Source organism: Arvicanthis niloticus, chromosome 6 (assembly GCF_011762505.2).
Source record: "Arvicanthis niloticus isolate mArvNil1 chromosome 6, mArvNil1.pat.X, whole genome shotgun sequence".
NCBI classification, from domain to species: Eukaryota; Metazoa; Chordata; class Mammalia; order Rodentia; family Muridae; genus Arvicanthis; species Arvicanthis niloticus.
The window spans coordinates 77290531-77311417 of NC_047663.1; the positions used below are offsets into that span (position 1 = coordinate 77290531).

At 40.6% G+C, this 20887-nt stretch overlaps 1 protein-coding gene across 3 annotated transcripts in view; it reads right to left on the reverse strand.

The window, feature by feature from the left end:
- Positions 1–20887, reverse strand: part of Atp10b (ATPase phospholipid transporting 10B (putative)) — a 281854-nt gene that overhangs the window by 19917 nt on the left and 241050 nt on the right. For all 3 annotated transcript variants that reach the window (XM_034506566.2, XM_076937027.1, XM_076937028.1), the window contains 6 exons: positions 20232–20341; positions 17560–17686; positions 14198–14382; positions 10363–10684; positions 6478–6554; positions 5126–5251 (listed from right to left, as the gene is read on the reverse strand). In XM_034506566.2, the coding sequence (XP_034362457.1) occupies positions 5126–5251; positions 6478–6554; positions 10363–10684; positions 14198–14382; positions 17560–17686; positions 20232–20341 (947 nt within the window). The remainder of the gene's footprint in view (positions 1–5125; positions 5252–6477; positions 6555–10362; positions 10685–14197; positions 14383–17559; positions 17687–20231; positions 20342–20887) is intronic.

Consider the following 20887-nt stretch of genomic DNA (forward strand, 5'->3'; position numbering starts at 1 on the left):
ATATAGTCAATGTGCCAAAAATACAAAGCTAAGAAACATTAAAAGTGGTAATGGGAGACTTAGAGAGACTATGCAGTGGCAAAGTGTGTCATACTAGTGGTGCAAACTACTTCTGAGAGAACCTGAGTTTAGTTCCAAGCACCCAGGCTCACAACTGCTAGCTACTCAATCTCTAAGGGATCAGGTGTCCGTTGCCATCTCTGCAGGCACTGGACTCGCATGCAAAAATCCCATATTCCTCACACTAAAAGTAAAATTTCTTAATAAAATCCTAAGGGGAAAAAAAAGCTGCAAGAGAAAAAACAACTCAGAGACTAAAACACCAGAATAACAGCAGATCGCTAATCAGAAACCCTCAAAATCAGGAAATCATGCAATGATCTATCTTAGTCCCTGAGAGTAAATAACTGGCAACCAAGCACTTTTCAGTTTGAGAGAAATAAAAACAAATGTTACACATTCTCACTTGTAGTTGCTGTCTTCAAATCTTCAGATGGATATATAAAAGCTGGAATAACTGAAGAAACCAGGAAATTAAAGAGGAGCACAGGGAAGGGGGTGCTAGTGAAGGGACTAGCAAGATTCAAGTGCTATAAATGGGGAAATATGGAGGTGGGGTTTATTTGGGGGTTAGGAGGGAAGTCAATACAGGAGGGTTAAAAGGGAGGAGTAATAACACCAAGAGTGCTTGAAAAAGTCCTACAGAAACATTTAATATTTACCCAAAATCACACATACACACAGACACACTCACACACACATGCATGCACCATGCACGTGCACATTCACCCACACATCCACCCATGCACACACACACCTTAATGAAGTTATGCTACTTGAACTAAAATTCATATGGACACACAAAAGGTCTGGAACACTTAAAATGATTCTTATCAGAAAGAGCAATGGCAGAGACAATGTAACGCTCCAAATCAAATGATATTACAGAGCCACAGTAACAACAACAGCTTGGCATTGTCTGGAAAGGCAGACATGTAGACCAATGAAATGGATCAGGAGACTTGGAAATAAACTTACACAGCAATAGCAGTCTGATTTTCATAGAAAAAGGTCAAGCAATTGTTTTTTTTTTTAATAAAAGATATTCTCTCTCTCTCTCTCTCTCTCTCTCTCTCTCTCTCTCTCTCTCTCTGTGGGTGTGGGTGCGTGTGCTCATGTGCCTATCACACATATGAGTGCAGTGCCTGCTGTAGTCAGAAGAGAGCAATCAGATTCCCTGTAGTAAGGAGTTACAGGTAGTTGTGAAATGCTTTATGTAGGTGCTGAGAACTGAACTCAAGACCTCTAGAGCAGCGGTGCTCTAACCATGGAGCCATCTCTCTAGTGCTCTAACTGTCTAATTGTTGACAGAGCTGTCAAAACTGTACAGTGGAGTAAAGGCAGCCTCTTTAATAAATGGTGTTAAGAAAACTGTATATTCACATGTATAAGAATGAAACTAGATTCATATCTGTCATCTTGTGTGGAAGTAAATTATAAGTAGGTCAAAGACCTTAATGTTAAAAGCTGAAACTTTGAAACGTTTGGGAGAGAAAACAAGATACAAGCACTGGAAAGGATTTTATATGACTAAGACTTCAGTGGTTCAGGCAATAATCCCCTAAATTGAGCAAGAGAATTAGGTGAAGTTAAGAAGCTTCTACACAGCAAACCTTCCTAAAAAAACATAGTGTTTAGGTGAAAACACTAACTGCATAATGCAAAAAGAAAGACTGCCAACTATGCATCAGAAATGGAATTCACACTCGGGCTACACAGATAACTGTAATATTAACTACCTATAATCATCTAACCAATAAATGGACTAATTGACCGACTAGATTGTTCTCAAAATAAATACAAACTCCTAATATTTGAAAACATGTTCACTGTCCTTAGCTATCAGGGAAGTTCAAATTTAAGCTGATGTCAGCAAGAAAGAAAATGACCACAGTCAATCAATTGGTTGGAGGATGTAGGAACCCTTGTTCACAGCTGAGGGAAACAGAACTTGGGCAGTTACTATGAAAATCTCTATGGAGGATCCTTCCTCCAAAACTGAAGCTAGAACTGTCATGTGGCTCATCTTTGATGTATACCTCAAAGACTAAGTCCATACACACGAAGATACTGCATGGGTATGTTCATAGTTGCACCACACACAATGGTCAGGGAAGGGAATCGGATGCACGAATATGGAAAAGGTGGTGTGTATCTATAAGTCATTACATATGTGTGTTTCTAGCTCATGAAGCTAGAAAGGATCATGGGGGATATTTTAAAGGGGTTGGAGGACAGGGTAATATAATACATATAATAAGAAGGCGGTAATTGAGAGAACAGAGGGGGTCAGCTGGAGGGTGGAGGAGGCATGGAGTGGGTTGGGGGTATGAATGGGAACAAAGGATAATGACAGTGTAGGAAGAGGTCATGAGGAAACTATTACTGTGGATGCAAACTGAAAACACAAATTAATACAAGTTAGTCCATGAGCAGAGAACCTAAGGGGAAGGTGACCTCATGAGGGTTACCACGTGATACCTACCTGATGACCTTATAACTCAGAAGAGTGAGTTATTAGACTTAAATATGCCATTTTCTTTAAAACAGCATCTCAGTACAGAGGCCTGGCTGGCCTTTAATTCACTATGTAGACCAGGATTGCCTCAAACTTAACAAGTGCTGGGATTAAACATGTATGCCAACATACCAGGTTTTACTTTTGTCTTGACAACTCTTTCTGTCCAAGATCCTCCGACCAGGAGTGTGCTGGGTTCTCACTGTCAACAATATTGTAAAATGGTTTGAAGTATAGATCTAGCCTCAGGGAACTATGATGTTGAGGATCCAAGGCGTAAAGGTAGCGCTGAGTGTGGGAAGGAATGTCATGTAAGAGCTTACTTACACCCTCATTTACTAGTTGCTGGGCTGGTATTTTTTAAAAGACATGGTCTTGGTAGGGCTTTGAACTCTCAATCTTCCTATGTCAGCCTCCCAAATGCTGAGATTAAGTATGTCATATCTGAAGGTCAATGTTATTTGGAAGAGTCTATTTATTATTATTATTAATAAGACTTGAATATTATTATTTCTAATACTAACTGCGTTATGTGTGAGATATACCAGATTGGTGTCTAGTGCGGTACCCATTACTATTAGTTTTAACCACAGGTAAGGTTATCACTAATATCATCAAATGCATACTATTAATAAATATCAATACTATAGCAATGCTATTAGCTCCCGTCTAAAAATGAGGCTCCAAGATACTCAGCTGCCCTTTATCCTAGTTGAGAACTAAAAACAAGCACCTGAATTTTCTTTCTCTTCAGTCATTCTGGGCCTTTACATGGTAAGATTCATTTAGATACTCACAGCCAACAAAGCAGACATTATTTGTTGACTAGTCTTTACAGGAATAAGATTGTTGTCTCAATATGAACAGAGTGTATCCTCAGGGTAAGGAGTTTTTCTTCTTGGCTCAGTTTACACACTGTGTCCACTGGCTAGCATAGCAGACATCCAATAGTTATTTGAATAGATGAGGTACATCTTTGTTTTAGTCTGACATGCATCTTGAAAATTTAACATCACAGAGTATGTCCTTTTCCTAGAGGCTGGTTTCCACTTCCTCTCTGGTCTTTGCATCTCACAGGGAGCACACTGAACCCTGTGACAGCATGGCTGAGATTGGGTGCCCATTCTTCCTCCCGAGATGCTCCATTACAGTAATTAATTCATTGTTCAAATTTCAGAGCAGGCAGGTTTTTAATCCCCTCTGGAATTGGTTTCGGATGTGGAAGTCATAGTTCCCCACCCTCTAATTATAGTCGGGAGATAATACAGCATCAGTATTGCAGTTTTGAGCTTGGCAACATGCTAGAAATAAATATCAGTTGAGCTCTGAGAGTGTGGCTGGCTGGAGAGGTTTTTTTTTTTCTGTTTCACAAATTTAATGCAGAGAAGAGGCTGTGCTGATTCAAAAGAATGATTCCTTGGATGCAAAAGAAAAACCTAAACAGGGTGCTTTGAATTCTAAGTTAACCGTCTTTCATTCTCAGAGTGAATTTCAAGTCAAGTGGAGTGACTGGTTCACATAGACAGTGCTGAGACAATATCACTACCCAGCTGATTGAATTTACCTAATTTTTGTTGTGTGATTCTTTTACATATGCATATACATTGGGCTTTGGACAGAGAGGTTCACTTCTGATCAAGGAAGACTGTCAGTGCCTAAAACCATGAAAAAAGAGGAAAATGGTAACCATTTTACAGGCTACTATATTTGTCTTTCATCACCCCAGTGTTGATCGTTCATTTTTCCTCAAGCAGGAAGGAATCAAATTCTATTGTCATCAAAGATCCTTGAAGTAGGTGATGGAAACTCAGTCTCTTGCCCCATCCCTTAGTCCAAGTATTCTTTGATGTCTCTTATACTCACTGCTAAACACAGACTTTTAAAATAAAAGCCTTTGTTTATAAGCTTTAAGCCTCAGCTGGTTTTGTTTTGGGGCCTCGCTTGGGGTACTTACTTGCTTGGGGTCTTATCAGATAGAAACCAAATTTTATTTAGTATACATAGTATATCACAAGCCACAGACCCATAATAAATGGATTGACCAACCATGGACTGAAACCTCTAGAAGAATAATCCTTTCCTCCTTTGTAAGTATTCTGCTACCCTGATGAAGAGCTGACCAATCAGAGCACTTGTGAGAAAGGAACCATTGCCACCTGCATTTTGTAGATGGAGAAACAGAATTTTAGAGACTTTCACAAATATGGGAATCTGGGTTGGGATCAGATGTATCTGATTCCAGGATCCGCATTCCTAAGCATTCATGTGGCTCCTATGTGCCAGGTGCTTTTTGCACAGCACTACCAATTCTTATGACAACATCTGGCAAGAAATAGCTGCCCCCTTTCCTGTCTTAAGATTAAAGAAGAATCTAGGGTCTATAGAGAAATTAACGGTGTTGCCCAAAGTTACAGTTAGTGAGATTCCAAATGCAGGTCAGTCTGACTGATTTCCTCGCACAGAAATGCTTCACCCAGTATTCTGAGCAGACAGGGCTCTTGCAAGGACTCTGTTGCCTGTGTGGGAAGTTATACTGGGGATACTCACCACGTTCTTGTAGAAGTAATACACTACCATCCTGGCCAGGCGCGAGTAACACCAGTGGCCATGCACAAGCAACAGCTTCTTGAGGTGGCTGAAGCGGGCAATGGCAAAGTCACTGGACATGACAGCCTAAGAGGAAAGAACAGAGACATTAATTTTCAACTTACAAAACCATCCATGGCCCGAAAGAAGTGCTCTTGAAGACAGTGCTTTCTTCTAGGTCTGCAGCATTCAGGGCCTGCCTGATCCCCTGTCATGTGCTCACTCTTAGGTGGCTCTTTAGACTCTGACATCCCTCCTTCCTTTTTGGAAGCTGAAACCTTACTAGAATCTAGGAAGGGGAAGCCAGAAAGTCCAGAACTCTACTTGGCTCTTGTTTCCATCCATTTAACCAGCAATAATTCATTAAGGCCCAGTGGCAGTTTCTGTTATAGGGATGAAAGAGAGAACTGAATTCACCAGGTGATTCTCAAATCTCTGAGCACCCTTGGGTGCATTTCTAGTAGACCATAGGCATAATATACAGGTGACACCATTGGTTGGAACATTATTTACATGGTGCTGAGATGGACATTCTGTCATTGGGGTCATTTATAATAAAATACAGAGGTCTCTTAAGAATATGAGGTTTAGATGTATTTGTTAGGATTCTTGGAATACTTTCAAGATTATGTCAACTCCCCGAGCCTCAGTTTTACTATCTAAAAAAATGATCATCAGTGTATAATATATAATTATTATTGAAATTCCATGTGGTAACATATAAAGTATATAACATTGCTGGCATATGGTTAGCACCCAAAGGGTGCTAAGCCTGCCATTCTCATTCTCAGCAAAAAATTGAAGCAGTATCTTCTCTGGTGGTGAGGCTATGAGCATCATTAATGGTTTGAAAAACAGGGTCTGATTTAATGGGAAAGAATAGACTCTCACGTTGGTATGCTTGTTCCAAATTGAATCTTTAGAGAATTAGGTATACTATGAAAATGTACCAACTAATTTATGAGGCAATAAAATATATTTAAATGTTCCTATGTCTGTCACTCCTTATGGACTTCACAAGAAGGATATGTGGAGTCAGAGAAAGGTTTATATATGCCGTGTAGCCTTAGACTATAGCTACCATTGCTTTTTGTAGAAAGCCACATAGCCTCAATGTCCCTCTGTTTTTAAAGGACTGAGTGGTAGGATTTTGGTAAAAGAGGACACAGAGGCATGGAAGACCCCCGACAGTCAGTTAATAATTCTGTGATGCTCAAAGGAAAGTTTCTTTAGCCCTGTGGGATATTCCTCAAATCCACAGCAAGGATAAAGGAGAGCAGACAAGAAGAAAGATGAGTTAAATGGCACAGTACCTGCATGCCTTCCTGCCCAGATATTCCAATGCCAATGTCAGCAGCTTGAATCATGCTTACATCATTGGCTCCATCCCCTGAAAGAAAAGAGGCCATCGAGTGTCTTTATACCCAGTCCAACCGCTCAGTGATGAGAAGGCTCAGAGTGGCCCATTTGTACAGATGAATCCTTTCAACATTTCCCTAAATAGGGTATCACTTTTACCATATTTGGCCTGAAAGTTTTCTTGGTCTTCAACTATGGATAAGAGACCTTACTTTATTTTAAGTCTCTCAGTATTTCTTATTTATTCTTTACTCCATCAATGGTGATCAAAAGTGTCATGAATGGTTCTTTACAATGTACAGAAAGGCCTTTGAAAAATCTTAGAATAGATTTTGCTGAAGAGTAAATTGAGACTCTGACCAATTTTGAGACTTGCTGAGGGCTGTCTATTGGTGAAGGCATGCAGTAGTACTGGAACTTCTGTCTTTCTGTTCTGATTCTGGGGCTGTTAGGGATTTGATATAACATGTCCCTTAAAGGGCTTGTGTGTTTAAGGGTTGGTCCCCAGTTGGTGCATCTACCCACTGAGAAGTGATTGTGTCATAAGGGCTCTGACTTTATGAGTGGAGCAACCCATTCATGGATTTATAATTTGGTGCCATTCTTTGGAGTTGGTGGGAAGTGGGACCTGGCTGAAGGAAGTAAGTGACTTGGAACATGTCTTTGAAGGGTGTCTTCACTCAGGCTTCTTCCTGTATTTCTCTCAGTTCTGATTGCCACGAGGTGGCACTTCTATTCCATCATACTCCCTCCACCAGAGCGCTCTCTCTCTCTCTCTCTCTCTCTCTCTCTCTCTCTCTCTCTCTCTCTCTCTCTCTCTCTCTGTGTGTGTGTGTGTTATAGCTAGAACAAATGCTAAATGAGATTATACCATGGGGTCACATCCCTAGATCATGCCCTCTAGAGCTCTCCTCACACTTCAGGAGGACATAGTGTAGCCAGAGCTGAAACTGCCCAAACCATGAACAAAACAGTCACTCACTTGAAACTGTTCAGGTCAGATATTTTATCACAATGGTAAAGAGGTAACTGAAACAAGGCCTCAGGGCCTTCTCTATTTTAGTTTGACTTGAACCAACCACCATATCAAGATAACTAGAATCTGGGGACAGCCAGCTCATCAGAGACCACGAGCAAGACCCAAAGGGATGGATGACATTCAGTTTTTCTGTATAAATATAGAAAAATGAGATTTATTCACTGATTTTTTTTGGCTGAGATATAGTGAAACTGGAGGTAAGGCCATGAAAACGCACGCACACACACACACACACACACACACACACACACACACACACACACAGGCACACACATGAACACCCTACCTCTGATACCAGGACTATCATATAGACTGTATCTGATGTAGTAAAAAATTCTGTATCTACAATACAGAAATGGTTACCATCTTATGTCTATTGAAACGTGGCTGGTGAAGGTCCATTTAATTCAAGGAGCCACATAGAGCTCTGTATGGTGAGGGCATCTTACAGAGCCCAAGTCTCCCCAGTGCTTTATCTTGTAAGCCAGAGTTCAGCAAACTAAACTCTAAAGAATCAGATAAATATTTTAAGCTTTGTAAGTTACAAAGCAAAGTGAAATAATTGTTGCTGAAAGGCTTGTAGTATTAAACTTTTGTATTAGAAATACAAAAACAATTGTAAACTTCCATACAAATATATATAGTAGGCTGGAGTCAGCCTGTGGGGTATGCTTTGGTAACCCCTATTAGAGACAGTGTTTCCTATATTCTCCTTCGGAACCCACTGTTTTTCCCTAGTAGCTTCTCATATATAAGCTGTAATTAAGTTTACATTGTTTATCATAGAGAATAATGAAATTAGAGAGGAGAAAAAATAATTCTTCCCCAATTATTTGGCAACATGTATATGGAGCTTTAAAATGTTATCACTAATATTGTATTACATAAATTTATGCAATTTATGTGCCAATTAAAAATGTAGTAGTGGTCTTTCTTGGTAGACCTTGTCATTATAATAGTGATTCTTCTCTCAATAGCACAGCAGTCCATAATTTTAATCCTCTCAAAGGCAGAATACACCTAAGCTTGAACTTCTGTTGGCACACCAGGAGAAGCAGAGGTGTGGAATCATGCTATTTCTCGCCCTGTTGGTTTTGTTTCTGTTGCTATGGGAGTGAAGCCAATCTCTAACCTCAGAGAATATGTGCTGGGCTATTGCCTAATGTGTATCTGAATTATAGAAGAGGACAGTTCACAGTATTGAAGTAGTGATGTAGTTGCTAAGGATCTTTTCCTTTCATTTTTTTCCCTCTGAGACAGGATCTTATATATCCTAGACTGGCTTAGACCTCTCTGTGTAGGTGAGGATAACTTTGAATTTCAGATCCTACTGCCTCTAGCTCCTAAGTGTTCAGATTACAGGCATATGCCACTGTGCCTGGTTCTTCAAGTTTTAAAATTCAGTTTTGATATTACACATGGAGATTAGGAAAAAGAATATAATATTTTCCAGATATCTAAAACAGGAAAGAAGAAAAAAGAGAGGCTAGAACCATCTGTAGAGATGCTTCTAAGTAAAATAACCTACTTACCGTTATCAGTGTGTCTGAAACCATGGACAGTGATACACTCTATAGAATATGTATGTGTGTGTGTGTATGTCTATGTATATGATGTATATGTGTGTGTATATATATATGAAAAGTTTTAATTAATAAATTATGTCCAATAAAAGGTTAACAATAACTAATAATATAATATTATAGTAAATTAGAACAATATATCATAATATTTATTTAAACTCATGAATGTTGATTTCTATAATTATCTACTCTTAGACCCAAAGGCAACTAAAACTGCAGAAAGTGAGACTAGGTTGTTGTATGTGAATTGAGAGATGGTAAGAGTGGGTAGTGGCTATATCTAATTCATGTATGGAATGTGCTCATCATTCTATACATGAGATCAAACAGTGAAGGAAACAGACCCTGTCCTTATAAGCTGATGTGTCGTAGGTACAATGGGGAATGGGAATCCTTCCAAAAGGGCAAGATAGGGATGGAGGTGGAATGTTTTATAAAGCATTATGTACAAATGCTTGGAGGGGGTAAGGAGGAAGGACCACAGAAAATGGCAAGTAATTTAATTTAATTTGAACAGAATATGAAGAGCCCAGTGATAAGGAATGATGAGGCCATGATAAGAAACAACATAAGCAAGTTAGTGGAGACCAGATCATGAAGGTTCATATAAACCAGTCTTGTTGTTCCTGGGAGGTATTCAGTGGGAAATTTTTATATCTGTGCTTGATATGATTAGTCCTTCATCTTCTGACCAATTTATCATCAACTAACAAGAGTCAATTAAGAATATGCTTTGTGATGGCCTTGGATGTAGAGACTAGCATACAGAATTAAAAGAGACCATCTAAAGATTTGAAATAACCCTACCAGCTTTCTATCCCCAGAAGAACAGCAACTTTATAGATACCCTAGGTATTACTGTGGGTAAAATAATTTTGGGAGAGTACTGCATAATGTCTCTGAGTGAAGCTTTCTTATTTGTCTATTTCTGATAGGAATATTTTTTAGAACTATATTCATGTTTTGAGTTCAAGGCCCTTGTTTGGCAGTGACTTCCATCTAAGAACTGATTTGTATTTAGCTGACTGGGCAGTTCTAAGAGCTTTGATCATTGCCTTAATCTAGAGGCCTCTGTTTCATCTCCTGACATTGACATCTAGACAGTGATTTTTTTATCAAAGACAATGAACCTCTGCCTACTCATATTGTTTTTCATAGCTGATCCAGGTCAGGTCAAGCCTGTTAAGATACCACCCACAGCCCATCATGCTGGGTACCTATGGAAAGAGTCATGACGTTCAACTTGTCTCGCACCAGCTTGACAATCATACTCTTCTGCAGTGGGGTGGAGCGGCAACACAGGACAGACCGACAGTACTGGGTCAATTCCAGAAACTTATTTTCCAGCTTTCCCTGGAAAATTGCATTCAGTGTCTTCCCATCAATGACCAGTCCAGTTTCAGGAGCCATAGCTCCAGAGTTAACAGATGGCATCTTAGGTGGGATGCGGTACCCACAGAGTTTTCTGGCTGGCTGCTGTGGTTCATGAAATCTCTTTACATCTTCCAATGCACAGTTGAGGATGGACTCGCAGGTTTCCTGCAGAGTGTCATATAATAAAGTATTAGTAAGCAACCATGCATGTTAAAACTGTACCCTTATTTTTACTGAGATAATTATAAAACTCTATCATATAAGTTATTCAGGAATTTTCTCTCTGAGTTCATTGCACATTTCTCCGCAGTATTTGAAGCAGTATTAAACCATAGTAATTTTGAGGCATTAGAGAGGAAGTTGTTTTTAATCAGGAATTCTTTTCTAACACTTTGAATTATATCAGTGATAAAATCAAATCATAGTACTCACTGTTCTTCTGATATCTCTTCAACTCTTGTAAACATCACCTTTTAATAAAGCTTGAGAAGGCAGAAGATAATAGTATAAATGACTTTAGTAGTAAGCTGTACTCATATGAACTGTATTTTTCATTTGTAAGTATGGCATGTATACATTTCTGTATGGATATTTACATATGTGTTGGTGAATGTGTAGGTGTGTGTGTGTGCCTGTGTCCTGTGCATGTGGAGGCCAGAGGGGATGTTGGGTGCCTGCCTTGAACTTTCTCCACCTTATCAAGGCAAGGTCTCTTCTCATTAGACCTGGAACTTGTCAGTTTGGCTAGTCTATCTAGCCAGCTTGCCCTGGGGATTTTGTGTTTTAGCCTTCTAAGTGCTGGGATTACAGGCATGCCCCACACCCATTTGACATGCAGGTTTTGGGGATCTGAACTATGATTCTATACTTGTGCTACAAGTACTTTATTCTTTGAGCCACACCCCCCGAGCCTATCAGGTTCTTTTATCCATGGTAAGGGATGATATTTCTTTATTAGTCAAAATGCTAAAAATCTATTCTAAAAGTAAAGAATTGGTCAAACGAGTTAATTTAAATAAAAGCATTAAGACAAATAGTTGAGGCGATATGTGGATTTGGGTAGATTTTGCAAAGGTACTCTTTACATGACAGATCTGGGGCAGCTCTATCTACTGTCTAACAATCATTGGAGTAATTCCTGGATCAGATATAGCTCATTTTCCTGAAACTTCCCTTAGGAGATACTAAATTGCTTGTTGCAGACAGTCAGACTTGCAAGAGCCTGGAAAGGCCACAGGACCTGTTTCTGGAGTATAAAGTTTTACCAGAGCATTTATTTAAGAAGGATAATGGGGTGATTCTTGCTGGAGGTTGGGCTTGGCTCCAGTTACATAAACTCTTCCAGACTGGACCACACAGCCACTGGAGCTGTGAAGTTCACTTCTAAACCTGAATCCACTCATTTTCATGTTTAAATCACAATAGTTCTAGTTACTGATTATTTAACATTTTGTCAGGAACCTGCAGTAAACAGTACTGTGGTGATTCCTTCCAGTCATAGACCTAATGACTCTCTCCTAAAGAAGAGAATTTTATACACATACATACACCCTTCATCTATCTATCTATCTATCTATCTATCTATCTATCTATCTATCTATCTATCTATCTATCTCTTCCCAACAAGTTTGGTTTCTATTTCAGAGTTCTTTCTCATTCACTCTAGTAGCTTGCCTTAGGAGAAAACTGCTGCCTGTGTCTGGGGCAAAGCCTAGAGAACTGTAAACTGAGATCTGTAAATAGTTGTGAGGGTCAACTTGGAAGCAAGGTTCTTTCCTACCTGTTAACCTAGTTGAAGTTCATTTGGCCTCAGAGCCCTAGAAAGGTAGCCTATACTTTTACTGAGACCTTCGCCTATCAACCTGAGCTCAGAAATTTCTAGGTTTCTAACTCCCAGAACCTTGGGATGATAAGGCCTGTTTCTGCTGCCAAGCTTTGGGGATAACTTGTCATGAAGCAGTAGCTACCAAACATAAGGGCTAAGTAAATACTTTCCCTCTGTTATCTTATTTAATCTTTCTGAAAGCATGCAAAATAAGTATTTTGAATCCATGCTTTACAGCAGAGGATGAGAGATATGGAGTATGTGATTTGGAGCATTTGAAGCTCTAAAGGTGTTGTCAATAATAACAGTATCAATGGTTGTTATTAGTTCCTTTTGAAAATACATTTTTTGATCTTAGAATAGTAAGTCCCTTATATACACGCCAACCTAGAAATCTTGGTAGATCCCATAAAACTTACTTATTGCTTTAAGATATATACAAAAGAGATAGTAAATCTAAATATTTTTATAGTTAGGTAAGTTAAAACCTGTGGAGGAAATGTTCACTGAATAGATAATTACATTAAACTAGGGCTTAAATAAATCTGAGATTAAGTATGTGTTCTCTCATTTTCTAGTGTAATATATTTATATGTCTATCACCTACTCTCAGGGAAAAGGCTGAGGAAGACTACTCTTACTGAATTAGTGGCTCCTGGGATATAGAAGGGTGTAAAGATTCAAGTGTGATCTCTCAATTCAGCTTACCTGGCTGATCAGTGTGTCCCTGTGAGTCTCTTCCCTCCTAGTGCTGGGATTAGAGGCATACACTACATGTCCACTTCATTTATATGGGTTTGGGGACTGAATCCAGGTTCTCATGTTTTTAAGGCTCATACTTTACTAACTAGAACATATATCCAGCCTTCTTCTCCTCTCTCTCTCTCTCTCTCTCTCTCTCTCTCTCTCTCTCTCTCTCTCTCTCAATGCATCTTTCTTCATGATGTAAAAACCAAATAAAAATCTTTCCAAACTTTTATTCTGGGGTCTAGCTCAGTCAGCAAAAGGCCAGCATCCTCTCTCTCTCTCCCACTCTGGATGCTTCCATTTACTTGCCTTTCCATTCATCCTTTTCCAGGGTACATACTAGGTTCCCAGGTTCCCTCTTCCCATTGCCCCATAGGTATAGTGCTCTCCTGTCCAGCTCTAATGAACCTCATCCCTGCTCCATTGACAGGGGATATGTCTTAGCTCCCACTTTCCACATTCCTTACTTCACTTTCTGTATCTGCCTCCCAAATACAAACTCTTATGATAGCCGGGAGACATTTCATTAGGTCTCATATTATGCTCTCCTGGTCCTCTCACTTTACTCAACCTACTCTGGTAGGAAATACTGATTTCTAGCTTTGTTCCTTACACTTTCCCTCCCATCCCATCATGATATACCCCTATAATGCATTATTCCTTTTAGGATACTGCTCCCAGACATATAAATTAATGTTGAAAATTTAAGCTCTGGAGAACTTCAGTTTAAGTGGAACTTTTCAATAGGTGGGTTAATCTTAACCCACAAGATACTGACAATTGAGTAAGTGGGTGTGGTATATGTGACTTGCACTAGCCTGGCAAGAGAATAGAACTCTAGATTTTGTGTCTAGACTTGCAGACTAGCAGGGGAAAGCTGTTGGGTAGGAGACTGAACCTTTGTGCTTTTCAATGTCCTTACCTGTAAAGTAGGGGAGCTCAAACTCTGTGGTGAGTAGCAATCAAAATGACCAGCTAACTAAGTGTGCGGATGGATTATTGGATGCTGGGCTGAATGTCTTTCAGATCTTCTGAGATCCAAGATCGAGAGAGTTGGCTGAGGGGCTGCTATGTTATATCAACCTTCAATCCCTCTTTGGCCTCACCTGATTCTCTGTGTTAATGGAGTACACGGTGTCAGTCTGATCCAGTAGTTTGCAGGAATATGCGATGTTGACGGCTGTCTCCTGTTTATCTCCTGTCAAAACCCAGAGCTGGATTCCAGCCGCCCGAAGTGCAGCGATGGTATCTGGAACCCCTTCTTGGAGTCGATCTTCAATCCCAGTGGCTCCTGGAATGGGAACACCAAAGACATGAGAGCACAGTTAGGTCAAGTATGTGGCAGCTTACTTCCCCCACAGCATTAATCAAATATGTTCTCTGTATTAGTCTGTGCACACAGACCAGGAGTTAGATAAAGATGATTTAGGTATGCTGGCTAATTTTATGGTAACTTGACATAGGCTAGAGTCATTTTGGAGAAGGGAACCCCAACTGAGAAGATGATTCTGTAAGACTGGGCTGTAGGCAAGCCTATAGGGAATTTTGTTAATTAGTGATTGATGTGGGTGGGCCCAGCCCAGTATAGCTTATTGTGTGTGTGGCCACCTCAGGGATGGTGGTCCTGGGTTTTATAAGAAAATAGACTGAACTAGCCATAAGAAACAAGCCAGTAAGCTGGACTCCTTCTTGGTCCCTGTATCAGGCCCTGCCTCCAGTTTCCTGCCCTATTTGAGTTCCTGACTTGACTTCCTTCCATGATGAACAGTAATGTGGAATCATAAGCCAAACAGACCCATTCTTCCTCAACTTTCTTCTGGTCATGGTGTTTCATCATAACGCTCATTACCTGAGTTTGGACAATTGCTACCTGCCCAGAACTCAAGACATTGGGTGACAATTTATAACTGAGCTACACGGCAAAGGCAAGATCAGAGTGCTTTGTGAGTGGACACAGAGCTTCACCTCGAAAGTCAAGGAAAAGTTTTGCTACTGAAAGACCATTTCTGTTCAGACCAGGAAGATCAATGGCAGAGGTAAAGCAACCAACAGGTGTGAAGGCCTAGAATTCAGAGTAGGAGATGACTAGAAAGGAGTCAGAAGAAGTGTGTGAGAGAGGGAAAGGGGTTTGGGGATCATATCAGGGCCTTGAGGGGTATGCAATTTATTTGTCAGCAAAGAAAGCCATGAAAGGGCATTAAGTTGGGAGGGGACAGGATCAGGTGTATATTTTCAGATCATTCTAGAGAGTGGATTGGAAACTGCAGAGTCAGGATGACAGATTCTCAGGGACTAAGCAGGAGTGCAGAGGGGACCAAGTGGTGGCTTGTAGTGACACAAAACACTAAGTATTGAAGATATGAGACAGAAACTTGCTCTGGCCCAGATCACAGCAGATTTAATAGGGACTCCCATTTGTTTTCACTACTATTCATGGCACAATTAGCCATGCAGGTGCCATCATCTGGGGGTGAGCTCAAGCTTCGCCTCAACCCTGATGAATACATACCCATATATTAAATACTTGCTAAGTGCTTAATCAAAACTCAATCTGCATTTAAAATGAGATTTGTTCCAGGGCACTCACTAATAGCTTAACCATTCCACTTAGGGTGGAAATAAAGGTTTTGTTTCTTTGAACAATCCAGGGTGGTGAAACGCTGGCAAAGCAGTTATATTGGCTGCATATTGAAAAAAAAAAAACAACTCGTATTTTGAGACTTGGTGGGAAGGCCGTGCAGCGGTTTTGGTGGTCATAGAGTTCTGCCTTTCAAGCCACATTTCCCAGTCACCTTGAGGAGAAGAAAGGAACCCATCTCTCTTCAAATGTGCCTGTTTTGTATTTCAGGTATAAATACATAGGTAAACAACTCTGTGGGCAGTGATGGCTTAAATATCATCTTTCTCTGTGAGGTTTGCCCTGCAAGGTGCTTAGGAAATCGATTTACGGTACAGGGAGGCTGTGTGGAGAGAAAAGGAAAAACACATTTATTTGTGTGAAAGAGAAAATGAAACAGGAAGGTTGTGAACGCCTCTCCTAGACAGGGATGCTGACAGGCTTTGACAAGTGAGTCCTTCAGCAGAGCCAGCTGATGAATCTCTTCTGCAGCTGAGACTTGGTGCTACCCTGAAGCCAAAGACATGTCCAGGAGGTGAGAGAGTGGTAGAAACTCCAGATGGGGTGACTGTGGCCTTGTATGGCTGCCAGACTACTCTGGACTAGCTGCCTTCTGGTTCCTGTAAAAACAAGTCTTGTTTCCAGCTGTAGAAGTGTCAGGGCTTATGAGGTAGCAAACACAGGCCTCTGCAGCCAATGCACAAGGCAAGAGGCAGAAGAGTAAAAATTTCTGTTTGAAGACTGTCCCAACTAATCTGCTGCTACCTTTTAGGTATCAGGACCTCACCATCTTGTAACATCAAAAGATGATGGCTTAGTGGCCAGCGTACATCCCTAATTCTTTCTTGTGTGTCCTTTCAGAGGGGGGCCTGAGAAAGATCCCCTAAACCTAAACTCCTTCCCACTGCTTCTCTCCTATCCTAATGGCCTCAGAGAGATTAAAGACAAGGGCATCTCTCCCAAGACAGGAGGAGATTCATTTTCCTAAGCAAAGCTTTTCACTTTTCAGCTCTGCAATGCTCTTTCTTCCTACAGACATTCAGCCTGTCTCCTAACCAGTCTCAGTACTTCTCTTGCCCCTGAATCATCAGCCTACCGTTTATATAGTGGTAGCCCTGGTGGTTTTACTAAAGTACCCAATGAGTGTTTAGCGTATGATTTACATGGGCCTTCATTAACTGGGATCCTCTGGCCTCTCTTGCCTCCTCTCAGTTCCCCTTTATATTCTGTCATCCAGCTAAAGTAGATCTCTGGCATTTCCACTTCTCCTCAGACCTCACTACCTGTTTTTCATTTAGACCCTATAGTCTGTCATGAACAACCTCCTTTTTCTGAGTAACTTATTTCTTTCTTTTCAATTAGTGGCCTTTCCAAACTCTCCTGGCCCCATTGTGAGTTAGTATCTCCTATTTTGCATTTATACCCCAGCTGTACCTCTTCAGTCCCAGTTCCTGTCACTTCCTGAGTGATGATCTGACTTGCTTAATCATCCAGACTAAATTCTGAACTGTGGGAAGGTGGAGGCTTCCCATTTCTCACTCCAGCTGTAAAGCCTACCACGTGCATAGTAGGTGTACAACAAACATTTGATTAGTCAGAGGAGTTTGCTGTTGGGGAAAAAGCCAAAACTTATGGGCTTCTTCTTCCAGCAGGGAGTGCAGGAATGCTCCAGGAAACAGAGCTGGTTGCTGGCATGGCCCAATTCTGCCAAATATCTGGAAAAACCCAAGGAAGACTCCTAATTGAGACAAAATTGTAGCAGCATCAGAATCCTGGCCAAGAGTTCCTTTCCTAACTTGTAGCATTCCTCTCTCTCTGTTTTTAATGTAGTGATGTCTTATTTTTAGCTACCAAGTAAAGTGAGGTGATTCTCCAGGTTCTGGGCTGTTTCCATCAGAAGCTCCTCTCGGTTGTCAAGGGATGCCTCAGCCTCACGCCGGAAACTGGCCCACCTCTGGAAGTCTTCCTCATCCACAACCTATAAAACAGTATAGGATTATCAGTAACCTTGAATGGATTGCAAATGTGATTCCTCCTTGTTCCTGATTTGCTGGCCTCCTCTAACTCTGTGTGGACTTTACAGAATTGGGTGTGGAAATCTCCATAGTGATAATTTGAATGCATAAGTTGATGAAAGATTAAACCTTATGTTCCATGATCACCAAATATCTGCTGAGTTCCTACTATGCTCAGGTCTCAGGACAGATTATATGCTGATGGAGGGTAAGTGACTCAAAGGACTAGTTCATTTCAAGAAGTACTATGCAAATATTGAACAGGACAGACAATACTATAGAGTCTGTTGGTGTTGGAGAGTAACTGGAGAAGGAGCTTTCTTTTTGTTGGATGGTGAGGTCTTACAGCTGACATGCAAGGTAAGCCTCAAGGAGTTCATGCTACAGAGGATAGCCTTATGGCCAGAATCTGGACAATATGAAGTTACAGGTTATTACATAACAAAAGGAGAACAGTGTTGTGGGCGTAGGGAGGGAGGGCAGTTCCAGGAGAAGTTAAAGTGATGAATTGGAGTGGGTGAATATGGTCAAAATGTATTGTATGAAATTCTCAAGGAGTTAATAAAAATGTTTAGCAAGGACCCAACCCAAGGAGTCATGAGGAAGAGAAAGTTAAGTACTAAGAAACATTAATGAACTTGACCCCATTTCTGATCCAGTAATGCATCAAGAAAGCAGCAGCCATATTTTCCACAGCCTGGAGACCAATCCATCAGGCACAGTATCAAATGTACAGAGACATACTGTCTTTCTACTTTGGAGTCCCAGAGCACCTTTGGCCCACCATGTTATATGTATGCATTCTCTCTCTCTCTCTCTCTCTCTCTCTCTCTCTCTCTCTCTCTCTCTCTCTCTCTAAACAAATGGTTCTTTTATACAAGGACCAAATATTAATTGAGTTCTTCTGTGTGTCACTATAGGGAAAATCAAGGGGACACAGGCCTTTTTTGTCTGTTTGTCTATCTGTTTGTTTGTTTTGAGACAGGACCTCACAATGTAGCCTTGGCTAGCTTGGAACTCACAGAGATCTACCTGCCTCTGCTTCTTAAGTGCTAGGGTTAAAGACATGCACCACTATTCCAGGCCACAAGTAGGTCTTTTGCATCTGAGAAAAGTACAGTGTATAACAGGAGACACATTAGACACAGACTTATGGAAAACAGACAATAGTAAGGATATAGTTATACAGTAATAAACTATCCTAAAGGCATATCAAAAAGTGGCGAGATTGGGACTTGTACCCAGATGGGTCTGGTTTTAAAGTGAGTATATTTAATCTCTATGAATCAGATGTGCAGATCTGGGAGTCTGCAGGAGAGAAACTGATTCTGGCCACATAAAAATGTGTAATCATCATGGCATTCCTACCAGATATCACATATTTTGTCAGAAGTCCTTGCTCTGTCCCCCTTTCCTACCTTTTTTTGTAGGAGCTGCAAAGTCAAGTATCTGAGAGCAAGAGGTGAAGGATCTGTGTGGCCACATCAGAGCCAAGAGTAAAGCAACAGCTAATGGTGGGGATTGTAGGCAAGATCAGAACACAGATGGACACATCCTCATCACAGGGATCAGCTGCAAATTGATGTCATCAATGAAAACTCATATTCTCAACAGAAATCAGAAAGCTAGATTTCTTTCATGTGAACACATACATACATACACCTCCTCTGCAAGTTTTAATTTAGATAAATAATTCAAAAAATTAAAAGACTACTTTGAGGATAAAATTATATTTATAAATGGGTGGATAGGATCAAGACACCTTGAGTACATGCATAAAATTTTCAAAGAATAAATATAAATAAATAAATAATTTTATGATTACAGGCCACCCATTACATATATAATAAATAGAGAGAGTAGTTAAAGGCACAGACATCTAGTTTTTATGTTCAGATTTCTGCCTCAGCAAAATTGTCACAATCATAGATTTTTGGTCTTGAGTCAGAATAGTTAAATCTAGCCAGGTGTGATGCAAAGCCATAATCCCAGTGACTTAGGAAGTTGAGGCAGGTGATCACAAGTTCAAGGTCTGCCTGGACAACTCAGTGAGATTCTGTTTCAAAAAGCTATTAAAAATATAAACACCACCAAGCAAAGGCTGGGGATATAGCCTAGTGATAGAGTCCTTATTTATTAATACATGTGCATGGCCCTAGAGTCAATAGTCAAGAAGATTAACTTTGAAACTATTAATAAAACAAACCAGTGGCCTTTTGGGAGAAAGAACACTTGGGAAGGTGGAGTGGTCAGTAAAGTGCTTGCCATGTAAGCTTGAAGACCTGCTTCTAAGCTCAGTTCTATGGAGGCTCTAGAGACTGGAGGATTCCTGGGGATTGCTGGCCATTCAGGGCAGCTCTGGGATCAGTGAGAGACCATGGCTTAAAAAATAAAGGGAGAGTAAACACACACACACACACACACACACACACACACATACTGAAAATGGGTGAAGGCCATTCAGCTACTGCTAACATCTGGAGCATGCCAGTAGGCATCAGTTCTCACCTTCTTAGCGATACACAGGGTTCGAAGGCCATCTCGTGCATACAAGTCCAGATGTTTTTGGGTCCGGGCTCCGATTCTCTTCAGCTTCTTTTCCACATCAGTATCTTTCACTGTCAAATAGTTGTTTCTCATGAAGCCATGGGCAAATGCTCAAGGAGCTTCACCCTCAACTCCCCGGAGTCTTCCCAGTTAACTATAAGAGCCATAAAACAGGAGTCCCCTCTCTACCCCTCCCTAGGAACATGGAAGAGGTCATGATAGACTGCCTTGGGAAATGATAATTCTATGAGTCCTCACACTGTCTGCTTCTTAGAGCTTTTCTTCAAAAGCCTGGCTGAAAAAAGTGCTACTTAAGAAGTGAAGTAATCTACAAAATTGTTCAAATACACCTGCTTACAGGACAACTGCCTAGAAAGTTAATACAACACCATTGTCAGGTGGAGGGTTGGGGGCTAGGAATTTCAGTCTTCTTGGTACCCAAGGTATATTTTCAGTAGCCAGCTTCGCTTGGAGAGCCACCCAACTTTGCAAACTCTTCTCAGAAACTTAGACAAGCCATCACCCTCCTTGTCATCTACTTAGTTCTTGTCAAGCTCAGTTCCAAGACAGCTGCAAACCTGGATCTCATTAGCGGACTTCTTCAGCGCGTTGGGTTT